This window comes from Myotis nattereri (genome assembly GCF_964212035.1).
Source record: "Myotis nattereri genome assembly, chromosome: 8".
Lineage (NCBI taxonomy): Eukaryota > Metazoa > Chordata > Mammalia > Chiroptera > Vespertilionidae > Myotis > Myotis nattereri.
In genome coordinates this window covers 88,638,392-88,660,783 of record NC_138083.1, presented here as the reverse complement: position 1 = coordinate 88,660,783, position 22,392 = coordinate 88,638,392, and the positions used below count along the sequence as shown (strand labels likewise).

At 44.0% G+C, this 22,392-nt stretch overlaps 1 protein-coding gene across 1 annotated transcript in view; it reads left to right on the top strand.

The window, feature by feature from the left end:
* Positions 1-1,619: 1,619 nt before the first annotated feature.
* Positions 1,620-22,392, top strand: part of ASXL3 (ASXL transcriptional regulator 3) — a gene marked incomplete at its 3' end in the record, with an annotated part of 169,922 nt that continues 149,149 nt past the window's right edge. Inside the window, exon 1 of the mRNA XM_081097332.1 lies at positions 1,620-1,693. Within this exon, the coding sequence (XP_080953458.1) occupies positions 1,640-1,693 (54 nt within the window). The 5' untranslated portion in view covers positions 1,620-1,639. The remainder of the gene's footprint in view (positions 1,694-22,392) is intronic.

The window sequence follows — 22,392 nt, the reverse complement described above, 5'->3', positions numbered from 1 at the left end:
TTTATGATTATGAACTGCCACTGATTAAATTTTGGTAGTCAGATATTTTCATTACCTCAGTCATTGGACAGTGTTCTGAGAGGGATCACCTCACTGTAGTTGTTCTCATTCTCAGACACGTCTTTTCATCAGATGTAGATGTTCACTTCTAATTAGGGGCAAACATTGTTTTTAAACATTGTCTTTTAGAATAATAGAGAGAACCTGAGCTTAGGGTCAAAAGATTTGGGTTTGGTTCTTCACACTGATTTTTGCAAGAGACCTTGGATACAACATAATGCTTTAAGCTTCATTTCCTCATTTGTGCAGCGGAGTGAATAGGTTTAACTGTGATGTTTTGAGGATCAATGAGATCATGTAGATGAAAAAACACGAAGTACTATTTACATACCATTATTTTTGTATTCAGGAAATAACCTTACATAAATAATCCAGTGTGAGTGCCCTTTCTGTTTTTTAGATCCTCAAGGTAAATACACAGATAATTACTGTGTGGGTCATAGAGCCATTTCTTTCTTTGCTTACAATAACTTTATTGACCTACACAATTCACCAGCGATCTAAGAGGCTGGGAAGGTTACAATAAACTTTCAAGTCTTCACAGCTGTTTGCGTGAATGTGTGTGTGCGTGCGCGCGTCAGTGTGTGTGTGTGTGTGTGTGTGTGTGTGTGTACTTCGCTAACAAGGTTAACAATCCAACTCTTCACGCAGCCCAGACCTGGCAATTACCATTTTACAAATACGGTCAGCTGCGGAGCTGTTTCCACATGCAGCCAGTTTTATGGTCCAGAAGGATGACTGCACGCAGTTTACAAATAACCAGGCTGCGGCCAGGCCTGGCCCCCGGCGCAGCCCGGTCCTGCATTGTGTGCGATGACAGGGGGCCCCACGCCGCGTCCAGTTGCACGTCCAGTACGGGCTCCGGGTGGGGGGCTGCTGTACCCTCTCCCCGGCTCTGGGAGTGCTCCCCGCCCCGCAGGGAGAGTTGCGGGGCCAGCGGAGGGGGAGCCCGGCTGAGTGCGCGAGGGCGCGTGAGCGTGAGCGTGAGTGTGAGCGCACAGGACGGGGGCTCCGAGTTGCGAGCGGACTCGGACCCAAGTTCCCCAGGCCCCCGCGGGGCTCGGGGCTCCCGGCCTGCGCCCGGCCGGCAGCGCCCGTGCACCGGGGGCCCGGGGGCCGGGGGTGGGGTCTGGCGAGGGGCGCCGGGCGTGGCTGGAGGGGGGCGCGCGGCGAGTGTGCGCGCGCGAGGGCGAGTGTGAGCGGCGGGTGTGAGCGGCGAGTGTGCGGCCCGTCGCCATTCCCCGTGACGTCAGAGTGTATTGTTGGGAGCCGGGCCGAGCGCCGCAGCCCCGGAGCTGTCACCGCGGCGGCCGGGCGGCGGCGGCGCCGCGCGAGCCCCGCACGAGCGAGCCCGGCCCGCGCCGCCCCCGCCCCCGCCCCCCGCGCGCCGCCGCCCGCGCGCCCCCCGCGCCCCCCCCCCCCCCGCCCCGCGCTCCAGCCCGCCCCCCGCCGCCCGCGCGCCTCCCCCCGCGGAGCCAGTGCGGGTCACCGGGTCACTGGGTCATTGTCTCGGCGCCCGAACCCCGAGCGCCCGTGGAATCCCCCACGTCACCAGCAGCACCGTCAATGAGATGCAAACATGAAAGACAAGAGGAAGAAGAAGGACCGCACCTGGGCCGAGGCTGCCCGCCTGGTACGTACCGCCCCCGCCCGCCGCCCGCCGCCCCCAGCCCGAGCCGCCGCCCGCTCCGGCCCCGGCTCTTTGTTATTCCGCGGGAGTGGGCTCGCCGGGCCCCCGTGGGTCTGCGTGCGCGCGGACGGCCGCCGCGATCGTCTCGGGGACCCCGCGCCCGCCGCGCCCGCCGCGCCTGGGACACTTCCCCGCACTTCGCCGTCCGCGCCCGGCGGGGCATTTCCGAGCGCCCGGCCCGCCCGCCCCGCCGCCCCGAGACCTTTGTGCGGCCGCTCCCGCCCCCGCCCCCGCCCCCGGAATTCCATCAATGACTCCGGCGCGGGCTGCGGGCGCGCGGGGGCCGTGAGTTCATGCCTTCCCACGTGCGTGCACGGTGTGTGTCCCACGCGGACTCGCGGGCCGTGTGCATGCGGGCTCGGGCGTTGCGGGGCTGGGTGCCGCGCCGAGTGCATTCTGTCCGCACGCCGAGACGTGCGTGTTGTGTGTGGATCAAGTTCGTGTGTGTGTGTAGGTATTGTGCTCCGCTCGATGTTTGTGTGTACCTTCCGTGCACGTGTGTGCGGTGTGTGTGTGTGTGCGTGTGTGTGCGTGTGTGTGTGTGTTCGGGGAAGTTGGTCGGTGTCATTGGTGGTGGGAGGTGGTTCGGAGCGCACAGCGAGGTGTGTTTCGCCGCTGGCTTCCTGGGCGGTGTTGCTTGGCTGCTTTTCCTTGTCTTGAACCTTTCGGAGCTTACGTGTTAATCATCGAAAGAATGTCTCTATAGACATGCCGGCTGGCAGAGGGGCGTCGGCGCCTTCGGTTCGATGCATGTGTCTGTGTGGGTTTTTCTCTTCCTTCTTCTCTTAAAGGACAGCTGTAGATGGATTTTTTAAAGGATATTTCTGTGCCTCACGGGAATGCAAGGCATTGCATTTGAAGCGCAGCCTTTCAGGGTTTCGGCTGCATACATTAAATATTTATTCACCAACTTACTATGTTATAAATTGGCCGAAAGAAAGCAGACTGCATGCAGCAGGGGGGCGAGGGGGTGGGGGAGACCCCAGGACATGTTAAGGTTGGCTTTGTAAAGGTTGTGTTACGGTAACCGTGGTCTGTTTCTTTATGGTTTGGAATAACTACATCATGCTCAAGGAGCACATTTGTCAAAAGGCATTATCTGAGTTGGGTTGAAGGGCCTTCCTGGTATGCCTGTGGATTCCAGCAAAGGGCTATACCTGGATCCCTGGTCTATTGCCCTGCGAAGAAGTGACAAAAGTCCTTTTTAAAATTGTAATCCAGTTATTGGTAGCGGGCACGGACGTGTCCAGGCCCCTTTCCTTCACCTCTTGATTTGTAGTAATGTGTGTTCTGGTTTCTCCCCCCGTTTGCGATCATATTAATCGCTAAATCACTCACTCTCCGGGGATGAATGGGCAGGTCATAGTCATTCCCTAATGAACTGCCCCCGGGAGAAGAAACTTATTTGTGAGGAATCTGTGGAAAGTCAGCAGTCAGTGTTAAGTAGATGCCGGATTGATGTTATCACTGGATTTTTGCTGGAGTGCAGTACATTACTTATTGTTTGCCCAGCCATTAATTCAGAGTTGTGTGGGGGTGTGCAAAATGTATTATTCAGATTCCTTGGAGTGGCAATCAAGTATTATTATAGAGCTTCAGTGTATGCATTTTAAACAAGTGAACAATGTGTCGATTTATAAATATTTTCATGAATTAGCCATATTTGCCTGCAGAGAATGACTTCCTAACATTATTCTGCTGGAATTTAAAGCTAACCATTTGTATTCAATCAGGATACGTTGCTATTCTTGAAAGTACGGTGCTTTCTTTGAGCTAATCATAACATATCTGTATTGGCAAATCTTGAAATAGATTTCTGAGCCATGGGGTTTTTTGTTGTTGTTAAAAGTTGTATTTTTCTCTTGCAAAGTTCATTGATGGGAAAAGACACACTAGGAGTCATCAACACAAAAGAATTAATGACAGACCAGATGTCTCTATTTTAACCAGACATATTGAACTAGTAGTTATGGTAATTTTTCAATTTGGTTCAAGTTATTTTTCCCCTGGTAGTTGTACAAATGTGCATGTATTCAAAATGTTGCAGTTGAAATAAAATACCGAATAGAATAGCAAGTAATTGTACTTCAAAATGCCTTTTTCAGAAATTTGTGATTTGTGAAAGTGACTTTCAATTGTTCTTAACTTTGTGAATAACAGAGAAACGGACCTATTTGGGTAATGCTGTCGTCTTTTCCTGCTTTCTGTATGATTACATGAAAGCACAGAGACTTAAAACCTCTTCCAGACTCGCGTGAAGACTGTTTACTCTTCAAATTGATCGTATTAATTTACGCTCAGTGAGAAAGGAATGCTTTCTTCTTGGTATTTCTCTGATACAAATGCTGTCATTCCGTATTTCACACGGCCCTTGCTGTGTGTGTTGTTGTTAAGGACTTCTTAGCCTTTTCTTCATCCCCTGTTAAACCAAGTGTCTGATTTTAAAAGTAAATACTAAGGATGGCCTGAAAATATACAACTCAGCATGTGGTTCGTGCAATATATGAACTAAAGAGAGACTATCCAATTTCACATGAAGAATAACCTTCCGATTCATACAGTATATACTGAGTACCCTGGGGAGAGAGAGAGAGGGAGAGAGAGAGAGAGAGAGAGAGAGAGAGAGAGAGAGAGAGAGAGAGAGAAAGTGATTTTCTTGAAGGAGACGCTATCAAGGGAGAAGAAATGCAAAATAGATGTTTTGATCTGTGAACCAAAAGCTGTGTTTCAGAGTAGCTTTGCATTCATTTGGAAGAAAAACATATATGCAAGAACCGTTCTCTCCAGAGTAACTAAGCCCTGCCAGCCCAAAACTGCATTTTTGTGTCTTTTTTTTTTTCTTTGTCAGGAAAGTATACGGTCTCCAAGCCTATAAACTCCTGAGTGGCAACTCCAGGGGTTTGTTTTAGGTGGAGAGACAGCGCCCAAGCTCCCCAGTTCCCTGGGAAGCGAGCCCTGTGCCTAGCTCAGGAGGGAAGGCGGTGCTGGAATTGCCCTGTTTTCAGGAATGCAGTGATTATTAACAGGCTGCCATTTTAAAACAGTAATACCACATCTTTTTTTTTTTTTCTTTCTCTCTGCCCTGCATCAGTTGCAGAAATTTCAGCCCTCCCCTTCCTCCCCTCCCCCCGCTGGCTGCCTGCAGTTGTGGGGGTTACTTTGCGCATTGCCATTTAACATGGAGTCTGCTCCCAACCCACATGCATTTCCACCCGTGTCCGTGTCCCCTGCTCCTCAAAGGTGGTGGGGTCTCGGAGGAGCCCAGAGTCCCAGGGAAGCATCTTCTGTCTTAATATTTGCAGACCTGCAATGAGGAGAACAATCGGAACCATAGCTCCTGGCCAGCGGGGCTTCGACTTTAATCTTTCTGACTTTTATCTGAAGTCTTCACTCTGTTACTATAAATACAGTTTAAACCGCTGTGAAAGGATCTTGGTGCTTCTTTGTAAAAAAAAATATGGGGGTTTGACAGGACTTTGTTTTACGGCACTAAGGGGTTTCTTTGTTACTGGCTTCACACGGAACATACTGTTATTTATATACTTATTCCAGGTTAATTCTTTTCATTGTTTTACATTTGACATGCCCAAGTGGTGTTGCTTGGAGAAGTGCTTTTTGATAGTTTCGTCACTTTGTTCTACAGGGAATGCTGCTGCTAAGATAATGGCTCAGTGTATTAATTTGTTCCCGGAGTGTCCTTCCATTTGTTTCACTCCTTACCATCTTTGTTTAGTCTCCCTGGCACCTGAAAATAAATCTTAATCTCTCGTAGCTTTGTGCTTGGGAACGTGGCTGATTTATTTGCTCACAGTTGAGATACATTCACGCAGATGATGAATATCAGTGGGGCTTTTTTTTTTTTTGGTAGTTCAAGGTGACCTTTGGAAAAAGATTTTAAATGGCAAATTTGCCTCATTGTTGGGAGAAAGCAGGTACATATCCCTTTATGCCATAGCAGGGTTCCTGAAGGTCCTAAAGAAGTGGGCATCTTGTAATTCACATTGTCTTAAAAACTAAGTAGCGAGTTTATTAATTAAAGGAAGTCTGTGTGATCTTTGGCACAGGGAAGATTTATAATGCACTACATTCTAAATAGACTGTTAGGGATGCTAGAAAACCAAGCTGAGTGGTATTGGTGGCCGTTAAAATGGAAAACCGTTCATAATTGTTCATTTATTGGTTGCCCGGCCTCTTGTCTTTGTGTTTTGGAAATAAGCATGATTTCTCAGGAGCAGTGGGGTGGGGATGAGGAGAGAGCGTCGGTACTGCTGTTGGCATTGCTCGCTGTGCTCCTGGGGCTGAGTTTTTAGGTGATGGCCGGACCCTACCAGCTGAGAACATGGTGACCTGTGATTCGGAGTGAGGCCCAGAGGTGCACAAGAGCGTCATGGTGACACTGCTTAATGGCCTAGAAGCCTGGCGAGTATATTTGGCAAAGGGAGTTTGCTTTCCAGTCGCTTACATTTCCTTTGGTTTGATTCAGCTGTTTTCTGGGACCTACATACAGTGTCATCTCTGTATGTCTGTATCTCATCATCTCTTCTTTCAGACACGGGCCCAAATTTTCATTTTGCATTTGAAAGATGGATGAGTTCCGCTATCTGCATTATTTTAAGAAACGAGTTTCAAGTTGAAATAACATGTGTTTGAAAGGATGAGAAATGTGAACTTGGGCCTAGTGTTTAGGTGGTTAATTTTTTATGTCTTGCTAACATGAAAGGGAATTTTAAGGAATGAGTCTTAGATTTTCTCTTCTTTGACAAACTCATTGGTAAGCAGACAATTCCGTGGGTGTCAAAAATGGACTGTTTTCTCAGCATGCTCTGGCTTTTAGACTTGTAGAGTTATACCTGTAAAGGAATTTCACTACAGGAAAGCTAACTGGTAAAGCAATTTCATTTAATATTTAATCATGTAATAGCTTCATTAGTTCACTGGAATGCATTGGAATGGTGCGTGTGCTCCTTAAACATATTGAGGGCTCCCCCACATGCAGTTCAAATGCTGGGGAGGATCCAAAGCTGTCTCCTCCTGGAGGGGAGAGTTCCGGAGAGGAGACGAGGGAAACGCGATGACTGAGCAGCCACCATTAGAGGTGTCATGTGAAAGATCAGGCAGGTGCTGGTTGACAGGTTCACAGGAAGGAGAGCTGGGTGGCAGAGCGTGGTGGCAGAAGGCTTGATGGGGTTGATGAAACTTGGTTCGTCCTTGAAATATGAATCAAACGGGTGACAAGAGGAGAACATTCTGAGACAACCGCGTGGATAAAGGTGTAGAGTCAGGAGGGAGGATGGGTTCAGGGGCCAATGAGCAAGACACGCCTAGGAATACCAGAAGCCCGGAGCGGGTAGGCCCTGCAGTAGGGTTGGAAATTATGTGGGGGAGAGGGATTTCAAGGCATTTGCAAGGCAGTCGGTCCTTGTCCGTTGTAGCATGGGACTGGTGAGGTAGGTGTTGGTAGAAAGAGAATTAAAAAAAGCCCCCACATGGCAGAATGACCGTCCCTGATAGAGAGGGAACGGATTGGAAATGTCTCGGGGTGTCTCTGAATGCTGCCATTACTTGGCAACGAAGAGTCTGAAAACAAAATGGGTGTTAGAAATACTTTATTTTAAATAACACAACTTGATGCTATCCAATATCCTTTGCCAAATGAGGCACAGTAAGCATCAGGAAGCAAGAGACATTCGTAGAACACACACACACACAGCGCTGCGCTTCCGAAAAGACTCTTGAGATCATGGGGGCATCTCCGTACGTTGGTCTCCAGGTGTGGCTGAATGAGGTGCCCAGCGTCCTCACCTGTCCCTAAGGACCAGGCCTGGCACGGGCTCCTGTTAACTTCTCTGCTGTCTTTCTGGTTTCAAAAGGAACATGGCCATTTCTACAGATGTGAATTTACCTGATTTGCTGAATGGCGGATCCCAGCCTACATCAGACTGTGTGTCTGTCTGTCTGTCTGTCTGTCTCTCTCTCTCTCTCTCTCTCTCTCTCTCTCTCTGTCTCTCTCTCTCTCTCATCAGAAGTCTGCAGGAAGTCGTTGTTAATTTATACTTCTGGGTTCCTCCCCCAGAGGTTGTCAGGAGCAGACCGGCCCCTTCCCGACAGGGCGGAGGCGGGCCTCTGTGTGGGCCCCCCTTCAGCTGTTTGCCAGCACTCAGTGCCTGGATTGTTGTGCTTTTGTTCCCGCACAGCCGGGAGCTGGGGAAATCTAGCCTGGACTGAAACTTACCCTGAAGAGCCCTTGGGGAACAAATAGAAACATTATATGATTAGCCACATTGTTTTCATTATTATACAAGTCGACATAAAAGGGTAGCAATTAACAGCTTTATCAGCCTGAGCTTCCACACCCACCTCTCCTCATCCCTCAATATTCCCACTTGAAGTCCTAACAATCAACTGTTGCTGGTTTTAATGTCAGCCAGTGACAACACTAAGTTGGGAATAGGCCCTTCCCAGGGTTGATTGACATATAGCCCTCTGACACATTCTCCTGTAGTTTTAAGGCAAATTCATGCCCTGGGGTGAGAGCCAAAGGGCTTGTCAGAGCATTGGTTTTAATAGCTAAAATATAGAACTTAAATGACGCCCAAGACCGTAGCTTTGGTGGCAACTTTTATAACCTGAGGAATTCTCCCAGGCAGCGCAAGTTATCCTTAGTGGACAAGCTTAGAAATGGTAAGATTATCTCAAAGTATACAGATATATGATTTCCTACACGATGCAGTTATACACCTTGGGTTTTCTTTTTTGCATACCTTGAGCATAAATCGGTCCAGGAAAAAACGAGAGAATGATTTCTAAAATAATTCCGTAATTGGTATTTTTGGGCAAGGGTTCCATTTTTCTTTAGTTGTGCAATAGTTGATTTCTGAATATATTATCAGTGACTTACAGTAAAGAAGGGAATAGAATTGACCCCCTTCACCTTCTTCAGAAGACAGATGGCATTTCCAGGATTTTGTTAACTATAATGTATTTGAACATATTTTAATAATTTTAAAGCGTTGGAAATTGGGATTGGATTTTGGGGGCTTTTCCTCCAGCTCAGTCATAGAGAAGTCATGATATAGTGAGGCTGTTGTTTATTGTTCTTTGTTTTTTTAATGCACATGTAATTTGTACATATATTCAAACCTTGTTGACATGGTTATAGCACTAAGCTGATATCTGGACCCTCAGAATTCTATATTACTTTCTAGTTTCCAGGTATTCCCCCCCCCCCCACACACACACACACACTCCCAACATGCACACACAACAGATAATCTCTTATTTTAAAAAGTGTTTATCTCCTTCCTTTAAAATGCGTTAAAATTCTTCAACATCTTGCAATTAGAAATGGTCTTTTCTAAATCCTTTCTGTTTAGTTTAATTTCTTATTTTTTAATATCAATCCTAGAAATTCAGTTAAAACATTTTGAGTCGAACTTCTTTGATCGTCTTCGCATTCTTTTCCATCAGTCTTCTTACCCATCCCTTCTTGCTTGAGGGTCTCTTCTCACAGCTTCCCTCTTGGTGTTGATTCATCTCAGAATTCTCCCTACCCGTATCTTTGTTACTGTATCATCCCCCCTCTTTGGCAGTTTCACACATCCAACGAGGATCCTCCCAGGATGAGGACTCCAGCCTTGATCTTTGCCCTAAATATATTAACAATTCCTATGATTTCTTTTTTATGTACTATGGCTACTTCAAGGAAAACTTATCCAGTTGTTAAGCAGCTATTGCTTACCTCCCACAACAGAAAGAGGAATGTGGTGGCATTCCTGTTTGGGAGGGACTTACCTATGTCAGTGGTCGCTAACTTTTTAGACCTCATGGACCACCATTGGTCCAAGGACCTATCAGGCAACCGCTGATCTATGTTCCCTACACATATGGGATCCGTGGAGAGTGGTAAACTGTCTTCTAAATATAGCTCACATTTAGATCCTTCTGTTTTCATTCACCGTGTTTTATATAGTTTTGACCTTCCAACTACTTTTCGCTCTAATCTCTTTTCCAACTCTTGCTTACTAAAACTGTGTTTATCTCCCCAGAACAGATCTGATTCTATTGAGTCATTCCTGCAAAAGTGGTCAAGAGCAGCCTTTAGGGAGCATTATCCCCCCACCTATGTGGGTTACAATTCAGAGGCTCTCTTCACAAAGCCTAGCACATCTTTCATTTAAAAAAAAAAAAAAAAAAACGTGGAGAGACTTAGATAAAAAACAGAGAGAGCCCATGTTGCCCTCACCTCTGAGTGATAATTTAGCTAGTTATAAAAGTTTTAGTTGACAGTTTTTTACCCTTAGTACTTTGAAATATATCTTCATTATGTTCTTGGATCAATGCTTATGATACCCTGTCTGTGGTGAGTTGTTTTTTTTTTTTTAAGTGGTGATATGCTTTTTGTATCTGAGAATTGCTGCATATCACCTTTATCTTTGAAATTCTGCACTTTAAATACTCTTTCTTAAATATTTATGGATGGATTTGTACTCGGTACGTAGAGTACACTTTTTTTTCTTTCTTTTTTTAGGGTACACTTGTTACCCTTTTTATGCTTTAAAATTTTAATCATGTTGTGGTATAGAGCTAATTTAGTGCCTTGTATTCCCACCAGGCCATGAATTCTTTGAATTCTTCTAAGCGTTCCTTCAGCAGCTAGCAGATTTAGCATTTCTAGCTTATGATTGGAAAGGATTTAAGAGCAATGCAGGAAGGAGCCCCCCAGTACTTAACTGGATACAGCAGTGAATGTGTTGGTGTTATCAGTCAGAATTATGGGTTATAAGCAACAGAAAACAATTCTTGCTAACCTAAGTAGAAAAGGAGTTTTTTGGAGGCCACAGAGTAGTTCATAACAATCATGAGGAAGTATCGGGGAAAAACAGGCTGGAAAAATAGGCAGGGATCAGTAGAGGCTAGGGAGCAAAAACACAGAGTCATGCTACAAACATAGTATAACATGCTACGGACATAGTGCTGTGGGCACCGCTACCACTGCTAATGGTCACCATGGTGACCTCATATGACAAGGGATACTGCCTTCGTTGCCAGTGTGTCATATGAACGTATCATGATCTTCTCTGTCTTTGCATATTGCATTCAAGATTCAGATTCACAGGCAGATGCATCTCATGGTCAGATTCTAGTTCCTATATCTATACCTTAGCGACGAGGGACTGATGAGAATGTGTATATGGCCTCTTCATTACCGGAGTGGAAAGATTTCATTTGTGTTTCATACCAATAACAGAGTCAACAAGAGTAAAACCGAATACATCATTTCTTCCCTCCCTCCTGTTCCTGGCCAGTCTGCTCCCCTTTTTCTTTTCATTTCTCAGTGAAAGTCAGCACCATCCTCATTAAATAGCTTGTGTTTTTCCCCTTTTATTCCATAATCACCAAGCTCTGACAGTTTTATCTCCTTTTCTTCAAATCTCCAAATTCTTATCTTTTTATCCTAGACTTATATCCATTTCCACTGTAATTTACTTTGACACTGGCAGTAGATGAGAAAGAATATAGATTAATGATGGGCCTAAAAGTCAGGAAGATTTATATTTGAGTCTCAATCCTGCCACTTACTCTGTGTTTGACCTTGGGCAAATTATTTAACATCTCTCCATTTTAGTTTCATTGTCTATTAAAGGGGAATAATAACATTAAAGAGTGGTTGGAATATTTAAGTAAGATAATGTGTATAATGTACTTAGCGGAGTGTCTGACATTAGACCAGACGATGCCAGTTAATTATAGTGTCTGGTAGTTTCCATCCTCTGCTTAAATTGCTACAGCAACTTTGTAACTGGCTTCACTGACTTCAGACTCACTCCCACTTGGAATGATTCTCCTTATTGCATCCGTAACTGCTTCTTTAAAGGTAAGAGCGATGTATGGGGCCCCCTGGAGTTCAGACTGAAGGGAAAACTGGTCCATGGAATCCTCTTGAGTCTGACTGAGTTCCCATAGGGAACAGATGGCGCTATCCTAAAGAGGTGATTAAAGAAAGTTAGGGCCTAGTACGGGAAAGAACAAGGACAGTGGGAAAAGCGGGGGGGGGGGGGGGGGGGGAGGGGGTATCACCGGCAGGAAGCTCTTAGCACCCTTAGACCCGGAGGGCCGAGAGCAGGGAGTGGCTTACCCCAGGGACACGGCCTGTGGGGGCAGGAAAAGGATGTGTGGCGGAAACTGTGACCCTTTTATTTACTTATGCTTCTCCATTTTATTTAAACAACAACCACCTTAATAATAACTGACAGCTCTCACCCCTCACCCCTCACCCCTCCCCCTTCCTTGGTCTGTGGGGGGTAGTTAATGAGGAAATGCCCCCCATTACCCTTGGAGAGGTAATGGAGCCCAAATCCCCTCCCCAGGGGACGGGGCTCCTGTCATGTATGAACTGGGGAGTTAACAGGGCTCTTGAACCTCTTCTTGTCCCAACATGGGGGCCCTTGGCCATTAGGAGTAAGGAAGCACATGGGGAGGGGATGCCTACCGCTCCTCTAGGTCCCTGCCCAGCCCTGGTCTCAGGACCTGAGGGCTGAGGAGCAAGAAAGTGGAGAAAGGGTGGGTGTGGGTGTCACACAAAGGAGCATTGGTTATTAATGGCTCTGGGATGCCCCCTTCTTCTCCATCGCCCCCTAGGGGTAACTGCTGGAGCTGCACCATTGGTGTTGCCTCAGGGACACCCCCCAATCCAGGGCCTCCCAGGACCTCCATGCCTGGAGTTATGGCCTCTTCCAACTCAACCAAGGGGACCAGCTCTTCCTGGGTCCCTCCACTGCCCACTCTCTCTCTGTGTTGCCTCTCGCCGGCTGCTGTGGCTGTAGCTGCCGCCACTTCTGGGGCCCCGACGCCTCTTCCGCCCCAGGATGTGAGGGAGCCGTGGACATCAGTACTCTGACGCCTCTCGCCTTTCATTCTCTGATCTCCAGCTGGTGCCCCTGTTGGCTGAGCCCATCACAGGGGCGTGTTCCTTGAGGAAATTCATAGATGTCAGGCTACAGGGCTACAGAGTTGGATGGAGAAGGGTAGAGAGTGAATTTGGTGTCACTAATGGGGAAGATACAAAATATCTCCTTTTCAAAAACTTTTTAAAAAATATGTTTTTATTGATTTCAGAGAGGGAGAGGGAGAGACAGATAGACACATCAGAAATGAGAGAGAATCATTGATTGGCTGCCTCTTGCACGCCCCCTGCTGGGGATCGGGCCCACAACCCGAAACCGTGACCTCTTGGTTCATAGGTCAACGCTCAACCACTGAGGCACGCAGGCCTGGTCTTCTCAAAAACTTTTTTTAAAATTTTTGTTGATTTCAGAGAGGAAGGGAGGAGGAGAGAGAGATGGAAACATCAATGATGAGAGAGAATCATTGATCAGCTACCTCCTGCACTCCCCACACTAAGGACCGACCCCGCAACCCGGGCATGTGCCTTTGACCGGAATCGAACCTGGGACCCCTCAGGCTGAGGCTCTATCCACTGAGCCAAACCAGCCAGGGCCAAAAGCTTCTTTTAGTATCTCATTCTTCTAAGAGCGCAGGCACACGTGATTCAGGATCCTTTAGGCTTGTCTTTGGTGTACTTGCCCGGACTCATTGCTTGACTCTCTTGCCGTTGCCATTCTCAACACCCGTCGTAGAAAAGGACTGTTAGAGCGCTGGCTTTATCATGCTGTCCCTCTTTTTTTGACACGACTTTGTACATGTTGTTCCTTCTGGTCACAAAGCCCTCCCTCCCTCCCACTCTCTCCTTTTTTTTTTTTATCTGCACATTCCCACACTTTCTTCTGGGTTTGTCTTTCTTTGAGAAACGTTTATATGTCCCCAAAGCGCTTTGTGGTCACGGCAATATAATGAGATGTTTACTTGTTTATAATTGTTTCCTGAGAGCGTAAGGCACTACCTCAGGTTAAGTCAGTGCTGATCACAGTTGAGTACAGTGAATGAGTCCAAGATTTTCCAGGGGAGCTGTCAGAACCAAATCTTTAAAAGTTTTCAACAGGCCAGTGGAACTGTAAAAATTATGTCTTCATTTATTTCTGAGACATTGCTGAACTGTCACTGTACAATCTAGAGAAGGGATTAAATTTCCCAAGAATCAATTGGACAACTGATGGATTTTGTAAGTGTGTCTGCTTTCAGCTCACCAGTATCTTATTTCTTTGGGATAATAATTTAGCAGTCATCATGCTTAATAGCACTGAAAAGTAGTCAATTTCTGCCATTATGTTAGCTGACATGTGAATGAAATAAGATATGGACCTTGACCTTTGGGAAATTAATGTAAAAAAAAATATACCACTTAGGGCCCAAGAGATATTTATCTGTAAATGTAAAGTTGTGCAGTGTAGTAATTTAATAACCTAAATGTAATCTTCTATGTTTGATTTTAATAAGGTGCAATGATGATCTATAAAGGCTTGCTATCACTTCCAATCCAGGAGAAGAATTACCTAGTGCATTGATTACAACACAGATTGGAAATGTTTGCAAAGTAAATAATCTCCTTTATAAATGTAAGTAAAATATTTATATGCTCAGCTGTCAGAGCCTCCTTTTGAGAATGTAGGATTCTGATATAATGATGGTATAATCTTAGTATATCAATTATTATAAAATGTTACTATTACTAAAGTAACACTAATTAATGATAAGAGTTAATACTTATTAAGTGCTTATATGCTGGACACTGCACCAACTTGTTTCTCATTATATTGAGGAGATAGAAGAGGGTTAGGTAGTTAGGCTCGGGACCACAGGAGGAAAGGAAAATAGGGAAGACGATGAAGAGGAGGAAGAGGAGGAGGAGGAAGAGGAGGAGGAGGAGGAGGAGGAGGAGGAGGAGGAGGAGGAAAGAGAAGAGAAGAGAAAGAAAAACATCAGTTTGTTGTTCCACTTATTAATATATTCATTGCTTGCTTCTTGTGTGTACCCTGATTAGAGATCGAACCCACAACCTTGGCACATCAGGACAAGTCTCTAACCAACAGAGCTACCTGGCCAGAGCCAGACCAGTTTCCTTAGGGTTATATGTAAATAATGTATATATAATATTTATAACATAATTTAACACAATTTAGGATCGGAATTCACAAAATATTTAATTCTGAACGAAGCTCCCACGTACTTTCTGGGTGCAGGTACATATTTGTATTCACGATCGAAATGCTACGTTTTCTACACAGAGTTTATCATGACTCTCAGAAGGTGTTAGTTTAGCAAAAGAGAGCGAACTTTTCTTATTCATAGTGTAAATCTGCACTCATTTCTCTGAACACTCCTTATTTCGTGTAGAATTCTATGGACATTACACTGTTATTTCCATCACTTCTTGTTCATTCGTCTAATGGAATTCTTTTCTCCTAGAGCTTCACTGAAACAAAGATAGTACTTTGGAAATTTCTTCTCCTTCTCCCCCATCCCTCCTTTTTTTTTTTCCCCTCTAGTCATGTGGGAATGTAACCATACCTTTCTGTTTGGATGATGGTGGATGGTCCTTAGAGTTGATGTTATTCATGGTCTGCTCTAGGCAGCAATGCTATTGTGTATAAAGAAAAAAATACATTTAATCCACCACAAGGTTTGTTTGTTTGTTTGTTTGTTGTTGTTGTGTGTGTGTGTATGTGTTTTTAAATCCTCACCCGAGGATATTTTTCCATTGATTTTTAGAGAGAGTGGAAGAGAGAGGGAAAGACAGAACTATCCATGTGAGAGAAACACATCGATTGGCTGCCTCCTGCAGGAGCCCTGACAAGGGCCCGGGCCAGGGGGGAGCCTGCAACCTAGGTATGTGCCTTTGACTGGAATTGAACCTGGGACCCTTTGGTCTGCAGGTAGACACTCTATTCACTGAGCCAAAATGGCTAGGGCCCATCAGGGTTGTCAATGAGGAAATGAGAAACAGAAATAAAGACACTATTAAATGTAAAAAAAAATCAATTCTGTTTCCATTTTTCTCTAATTTTTATTATTATTTTTTACTTTATTTTCCCCCATCACCATTTATCCCCTCTATGCCTTTTCCACTCCACCCAACCCTCACTCCCCTGATCGCCACACTTGTCCATGTCCATGAGTTCTGTCTCTTTTTTTTCACTCTCCAATTTTTATGTATCCAATTTTTGTATTTCACTTTTTAGCTAATATTATCTTCATAAACCAAGTTCCAGTAACTAAATAGGAATAGCTGGACTTTGAGTCCGAAATGAGCAAATACAGATGTTGCATTTCCTTTTAATCTTCTAATGACTTTGCTTTTTATTTTTTTTTTATTCAGAATTCACTACTGAGTTCAGCTTCACAGTAGGAAATGCAAGATTCATGAAAGTTAAACCATTTTTCATGTGTTAAGAGCTGTAGTGGAAAATGGGGGCCTTTCTTTTTTTTTAACCCTCGCCTGAGGATAATTTTCCATTGATTTATAGAGAGTGTGGAAGAGAGAGGGAAAGACAGAGAGAAATACTGATGTGAGAGAAACACATCCATTGGTTGGCTCCTGCACATGCCCTGACCAGGTTTGGGGAAGAGCCTGCAACCGAAATACGTGCCCTTGACTGGAATCGAACCCGGGACTCTTCCGTCCGCAGGCCCACACTTTATCCATGGAGCCAAAGCGGCTAGGGCAGCCCTTTCTTAATTAGACCAGTCATCCCACTCCATCCTTTCATGAACTTTCCTCTCTTATTCTCTTGGTGATAGTAGTAGGCAGCCTTAGGGAAAGAGGCAACTTTAAGCCCATTCAAGGGTGTCATCCAGAAAAGTGAATGAGGAAGAAACAGTGTAGGACTTTAGTAAAACTTACTGTATTGTTATAATTTTTTTCCTCTGTGCATATATGATTGTGTGGGATAGCGTTTGCAGAGCAAAAAAGATTGTCTTCTGCTAAGTTGTTAATTTTTCTTGTCTGTCTCTAACACACAGTCAGTAGGTTGGTGCCAGTTTATTCATTTTCCCTCCTGAGGCTGTGTGGGAGGGTGCACTTCTCTGACACCTTGAAGTTAGGGTGACACTGTGAGTTGTCTTGTTCCTCCAGCCTTGTGTGACTCACTGTGTCTGTTTCCCGGCTGTGTCGATCACAGGAGCTGGTGACAAGATGGGATTTCAGTCAGCCTGGTTCTTGGTTGGGCACGTAGATGTGAGTGAGAAATAAGCGTTGGTTTTAATCCGCTGAGATTTCAAGGTTGGTGTTCACTGTTTTGTGTCCCTGCCGATCCTGACAGTTAAAGTCCTTATAGCGAAACCCGTGTTTTCATCCCAGGCCACCTTTCCCGTTTGTTTATGAGACACGAAGTGCATAATTACATGCTTAAGAGGAAAGGAAAGCAAACAAGGTTCAGTCCCCCTTTTCTTCACTATTACATTAGATTGCTTTGTAAGGTCATCTTCTTCAGTATTTATGCTTCAGTATTTTAAAGCCAGTAAACAATAGAGAATTTTCATTACAAGGAAATAAGAGAATTTTCCTAGCGATGAAAATTCTCTTATATGCTCTCTCAAGAGAATTCTGTTTATGTTTTTGCCTTATAAAATAATTGCTTTTCTTCCCATCTGTCTATTGAGGTGGAAAGTTTTTTAACCAGAGAGAGTAGAACAATTATTGTTAACAGGGAATTGAATTCCAAGATAGTCTAAGAGATAGGAAAAGGGCACCTGGACAGTTTAAATGAGTTCAAGTTCCCAAATCCAGACAAATTGTGTTTCATTGAAAAGGTATGGCCAGGTTTCCACACACCATTGAGAAGAGGAAAGCAGACACTGTAATATCACCTCTCTCGCTCCTTCTCTCCCCCCCCCCCTTCCCTGTCTGTCTGTCTGTGTCTGTCTTTCTCTCTCTTGCCCAGAGGAGTGCTGGCAGAGAGGCACACCCCCATCAGGGATTATATTTCCCAGTCTGTCTCAGGGATTCCTGTCTACATCTCCCTTCCATTGAGAGCACAGTCACCCTCAGGACATTTCCCACCAGTTTCCACTCTTCTGTACATGTAGCGTTCGGAAACTCCTGATAGTCCACAGACTCCCCCATTGAGCCCGGCGCTTCAAGTAGAAAAGGGGCGGGGCGGGGGGATGAAGAAAACTTGTCTTGAAAGCCTGCAGACTTTCATTCCACAAGGAATATGTTGACCATATGCATCCTAATCCAGATGAACAATGTTTGTCCAGTCCTTCAGCTCACCGGTATGTAGCCATGTCTGCTCCATGCCTTAAAGCATGCACTCTAAACTGTCTTTCCTAGAATGTTCTACCAATCTTTTGCTTAAATGGGGATGGAGTTGTTAATGCACCATCCCTTACATGTTAGATTATATATGCTTTTATTGATTTCAAAGAGGAAGGGAGAAGGAGAGAGAGCTAGAAACATCAGTGATGAGAGAGACTCCTTGGTCGGCTGCCTTCCGCATGCCTCACAGTGGGGACTGAGCCAGCAGCCCGGGCATGTGCCCTGAAAGGGAATCGAACCGTGACCTCCTGGTTCATAGGTCAAAGATCAACCACTGAACCACACCAGCCGGGCTATATTTTTCATTATGACATAATTTATCTGCAAGAGAAATTGATTTTCAGTGAATTATGTTCACGGTTTTTTGGCCGTTATATGGAGGTGTAGGCACTCAGTTGTAATTATTATAGGTAAGGTCACCACTGAATGACTAGGGTCACAAAAGAGATCTTCCCCAGATTAACCAAAGAACTTGTATGCATAGATGTATAACCCATGGACACAGATAATAGTGTGGTGAAGGCCCCGGGTGGGGAGCGTTGGGGGGTGTGAGCTAGAAGGTGTCAGTGGTTGGGGGGGGAAGGGGACATCTGTAATACTTTCAACAATAAAGATTAAAGAAATGATCTTTTAATTCCTAATAATATGGAGATGATATGTTTTATATTTATATCCCCTTTGGGTGAGTATGCCTATAGAATATCCTAACGTTTTTGTCTCATATGTTCTCTGTACCTGATGGCAGGTGTAGTTTTTCCTTAAAACCTGAATGTCAAGGTAGTTAGCAGAACTCTCAGAGCTTTTCCGACATTTAGCTTTCACGGGGAGGATTTGATTCCTTGTGGCCCTGGTGACTACTGCATGGAGTTGAGTGACTCTACAGGGAAAACATCTGGCCCAATTTATCTTCAGGCATAATTGAATAATGCTGAATGGCAACCTCTGGGAACACTATAAGTGAGACTTTATGTAACTGCTAATTTAGAGTTGGTTAATAGGTAACTCTGACTTGTATTTCTTTCCAAAGGATAGATACTTGGATCACATCAGAGCTAATCGTTTTTCTTCATCCTGACATGTAAACATGGCATTATGGTATAATGAGCTCCCAGCCTGGTTGTATGTGGAGCTCTGCTGGTAAAATCAGGACTGAGGAAAGCTAGAGAGCAATAGAGACGGTCTGTTTTCATAAAGACTCTTTTGTTGGCAAAGGTAAGTTTTATTACTCCATTGCCCCCTTAAAGAGACTCAGCCTGTATTTCATATCAACAAATATCAGCTGATGGAAGCCAGTTCTGTTTGCTTTGTGCTCTGATAAGTACAGCCTTCATTCCTCCAGCACATACTTCGAGAAACAGGACCGAAAGGGGGTAGGATGGAGAGGGTTAGAAAACTTGGCTAATACTGAGGTGGGTAGTATATCAAGTTGAACATGAAAGTAATTGCCCCAAGAATGTATTTAGCATAAATCTTGAGGTAGATACTTCTGTGGTATCCTAACTATTTGAGTGTAGTAAACCTGGTGGGAGATCTTTGACTTGCTTTTTAGTATAAACAGTTATGGTAGGTTGTGTGTGTTTGTCTTTTCTCTTTATTTTCTTTTAGTTATGGTAGATTTTCACGCACAACTCCAATTAGAAACAGGAAGCACATATCTTATAAGCCTCTGACCTATAGAAGATCTCTCAGTCATATTGCTAAAATATTAAGATACCTGATTCATATATATATATATATATTTAATGCCAGTCCTCTTTCTAAAGCCTGGGATTCAGAAATTCTTAACTCCTCAAACTTGAGTTCTAGGTAAAGCCCTCTTGTTGCTAGAATTATTTATATAATAATTTTATATAACTGTTTAATTTTTCAACTATTATCTCTGGATGGGTCAAAGTGTATATTTGACCAAAGGCTACCAGTGTACCTTCCCACGTTTTATTTCATTAAGAATATAGTTTGCCAATGATGAAAAAGTAAGTTCTACCAATAACTACTCTTCTAGTCATCTTCTAAAGGAATCAGCATTTAACATCAGATTCAAAACATCGTGTACTTTGTAATTCTTTCAATCTTGTGAGAGGAACTAACGGAGGGCTTAATCACTAGTGTAAGGAACACATTGGTCGTGAACATTTAGCCATGCACAGAGACTAAAATCCAACTCTAGCCAAATTAGTGAGACAAAGAATTTGTTGGAAGACTGGTACAAACATCAGCTAGAATCAGTGAATAAAAGTCCTCAGTAACCTCTGAAGGAGGAATGAATGTGTCCAGGATCCTCTCATCTCTGCTGCTCTCTGCACAGAAGCCTGGTGCCTGGTTGTTTGAACCTGGCTTCTTCCTCATGGCTAGGAACATGACACCCAGCAAGTCTCAGGGCCCCATCACATGGGGTTATTGCCAGAAAGCATGAGATTTTTCTTTTCTTTTTTTAAAAAAATGTTTTTATTGATTTCAGAGAGGAAGGGAGAGCGACAGAAACATCAATGATGATAGAGAATCATTGATCGGCTGCCTACTGCACACCCCGTACCAGGGATCAAGCCCGGGCATATGCCCTGACCAGGAATACCAAAATCAAACCGGTGACCTCTTGGTTCCTGGGTAGATAGATGCTCAACCTCTGAGCCGCACCCCGCCGGGTGAGAGATTTTTCTTGAGCTTTAGCCTAATGTATCCTGGGGAAGATCAGTGGTTGCCTCCTTGTGGACCCGCCCCCCTGCCATCCCACCACCCCATCATTAGTGGGTAACTCTTTAGGATCTAGATCAGTGGTTCTCAACCTTCCTAATGCCGCAACCCTTTAGCATAGTTCCTCATGTTGTGGTGACCCCCAATTTCATTGTTACAAATTGAACAGAATTAAAGCATAGTGATTAATCACAAAAACAATATGTAATTATATATGTGTTTTCCAATGGTCTTAGGCGACCCCTGTGAAAGGGTCCTTTGACCCCCAAAGGGGTCGCGACCCACAGGTTGAGCACCACTGATCTATAGGAATATAGATCACATTCACATCAAAATAGGAAAGGGTATTTTTTCAGAAACAGAGAATAAGGAGTTCACAAAAACCAACACATCAGCCTTCCCTTGTCCTTTGTTGGTCTTGTTTTCATTCATTAGGCAAGTTTTTATTAAATGCCTACAGTGTGCCAGGTACGGAAAATAAAGCAGTGGCCAAACAGAAGATCAACACAAAACATGACGATCATCACTCTGGCGTGGAATCTGATTCTAATACCACCCCTGGGAATAGGGCAGGCAGAGGTCATTGTTATGTAAACGGCGTGGGCATTTTGAATGAATATGAAAGAAGGCATATGGCCTAGTCTTTTCTTTTATTTTAAGTCTGTTTCTAAGTAAACTAGATGTTTGCTACCCTCCCCTCCCATAGTAAACCCGAGGATCAGTGTCTCCAGAGATGGTGTTAACAGGCTTTATTGTATTTCGTTTTGGTGGATGCATGTACTTGGTAAATATTTGTTAAATCAATGCATTATTGAGGAGGTAATGCTGTTGTTTAACTGTAGTCGGGAGAAAAGGCGGTTATTAACTGTGACAAAGCAAGCATCATTGTCTTTGTCATTCTTCAACATTTAAGTGGTCAGAATCAAATAATTCCATGTAACAAAGTCATTTTCTACAATTATCTCAAGATCTATTTTGAAACTAATTCCTTTTGGCAGCTACATCTGGATGCGGTGTCATTTCAGGCGAGTCTGTGAAAGTAACACTGAAGAATTTTCCTGACTCAGATTGAATGATGAGCAATATTTGCCTTGGAAAAAATTCAATATACCTATATCTTATTTTCTGCACTGTGCATTGGAGTATAAGGTGTATATCTGTTTCTTTTGTGGTTTGAGTATTTATTTTTATTTTGTTCTGAAACAGATTTTTGAATTAGTTACTAAATATTATATAATCTGTGCTTAAATTATGTAATATAAGCATATATTATATAACATCTATAATGAGCATATATTATAATATGTATTATATAATGTAGAGATTGTATTAATGTAGTTTAAAGATGATGAAAGTAATTTATGCTTCTAAATACAAAACTGTTTTTTAAAGTATGAAATTTCCTTTTTCAACTTTTGCTTTTCCACCACTCTCCAGGGTAACAGTTGTTCACTGTTTGAATATTTTTGTATGGGGTGTGTGTTGGGGGAGGGGTTGTGGGTATGGGTATGATACATGTACACCACATGCACTTGAATATATGCTTCCTCTAAACATGTTGTTCTTCAACTTGCTTATTCTTACTAATTACTTTATCATGGACACCATCATATTAGTACCTATTTTCTTTGTAATGGCCCTATATTTGTTTATGGTATGTATGTGCCTTCATTTATTTAACCATCTTCCTCTTAGATCATGTCTTACTGTTTTATTTCAAATAACGCTTCATTGAATA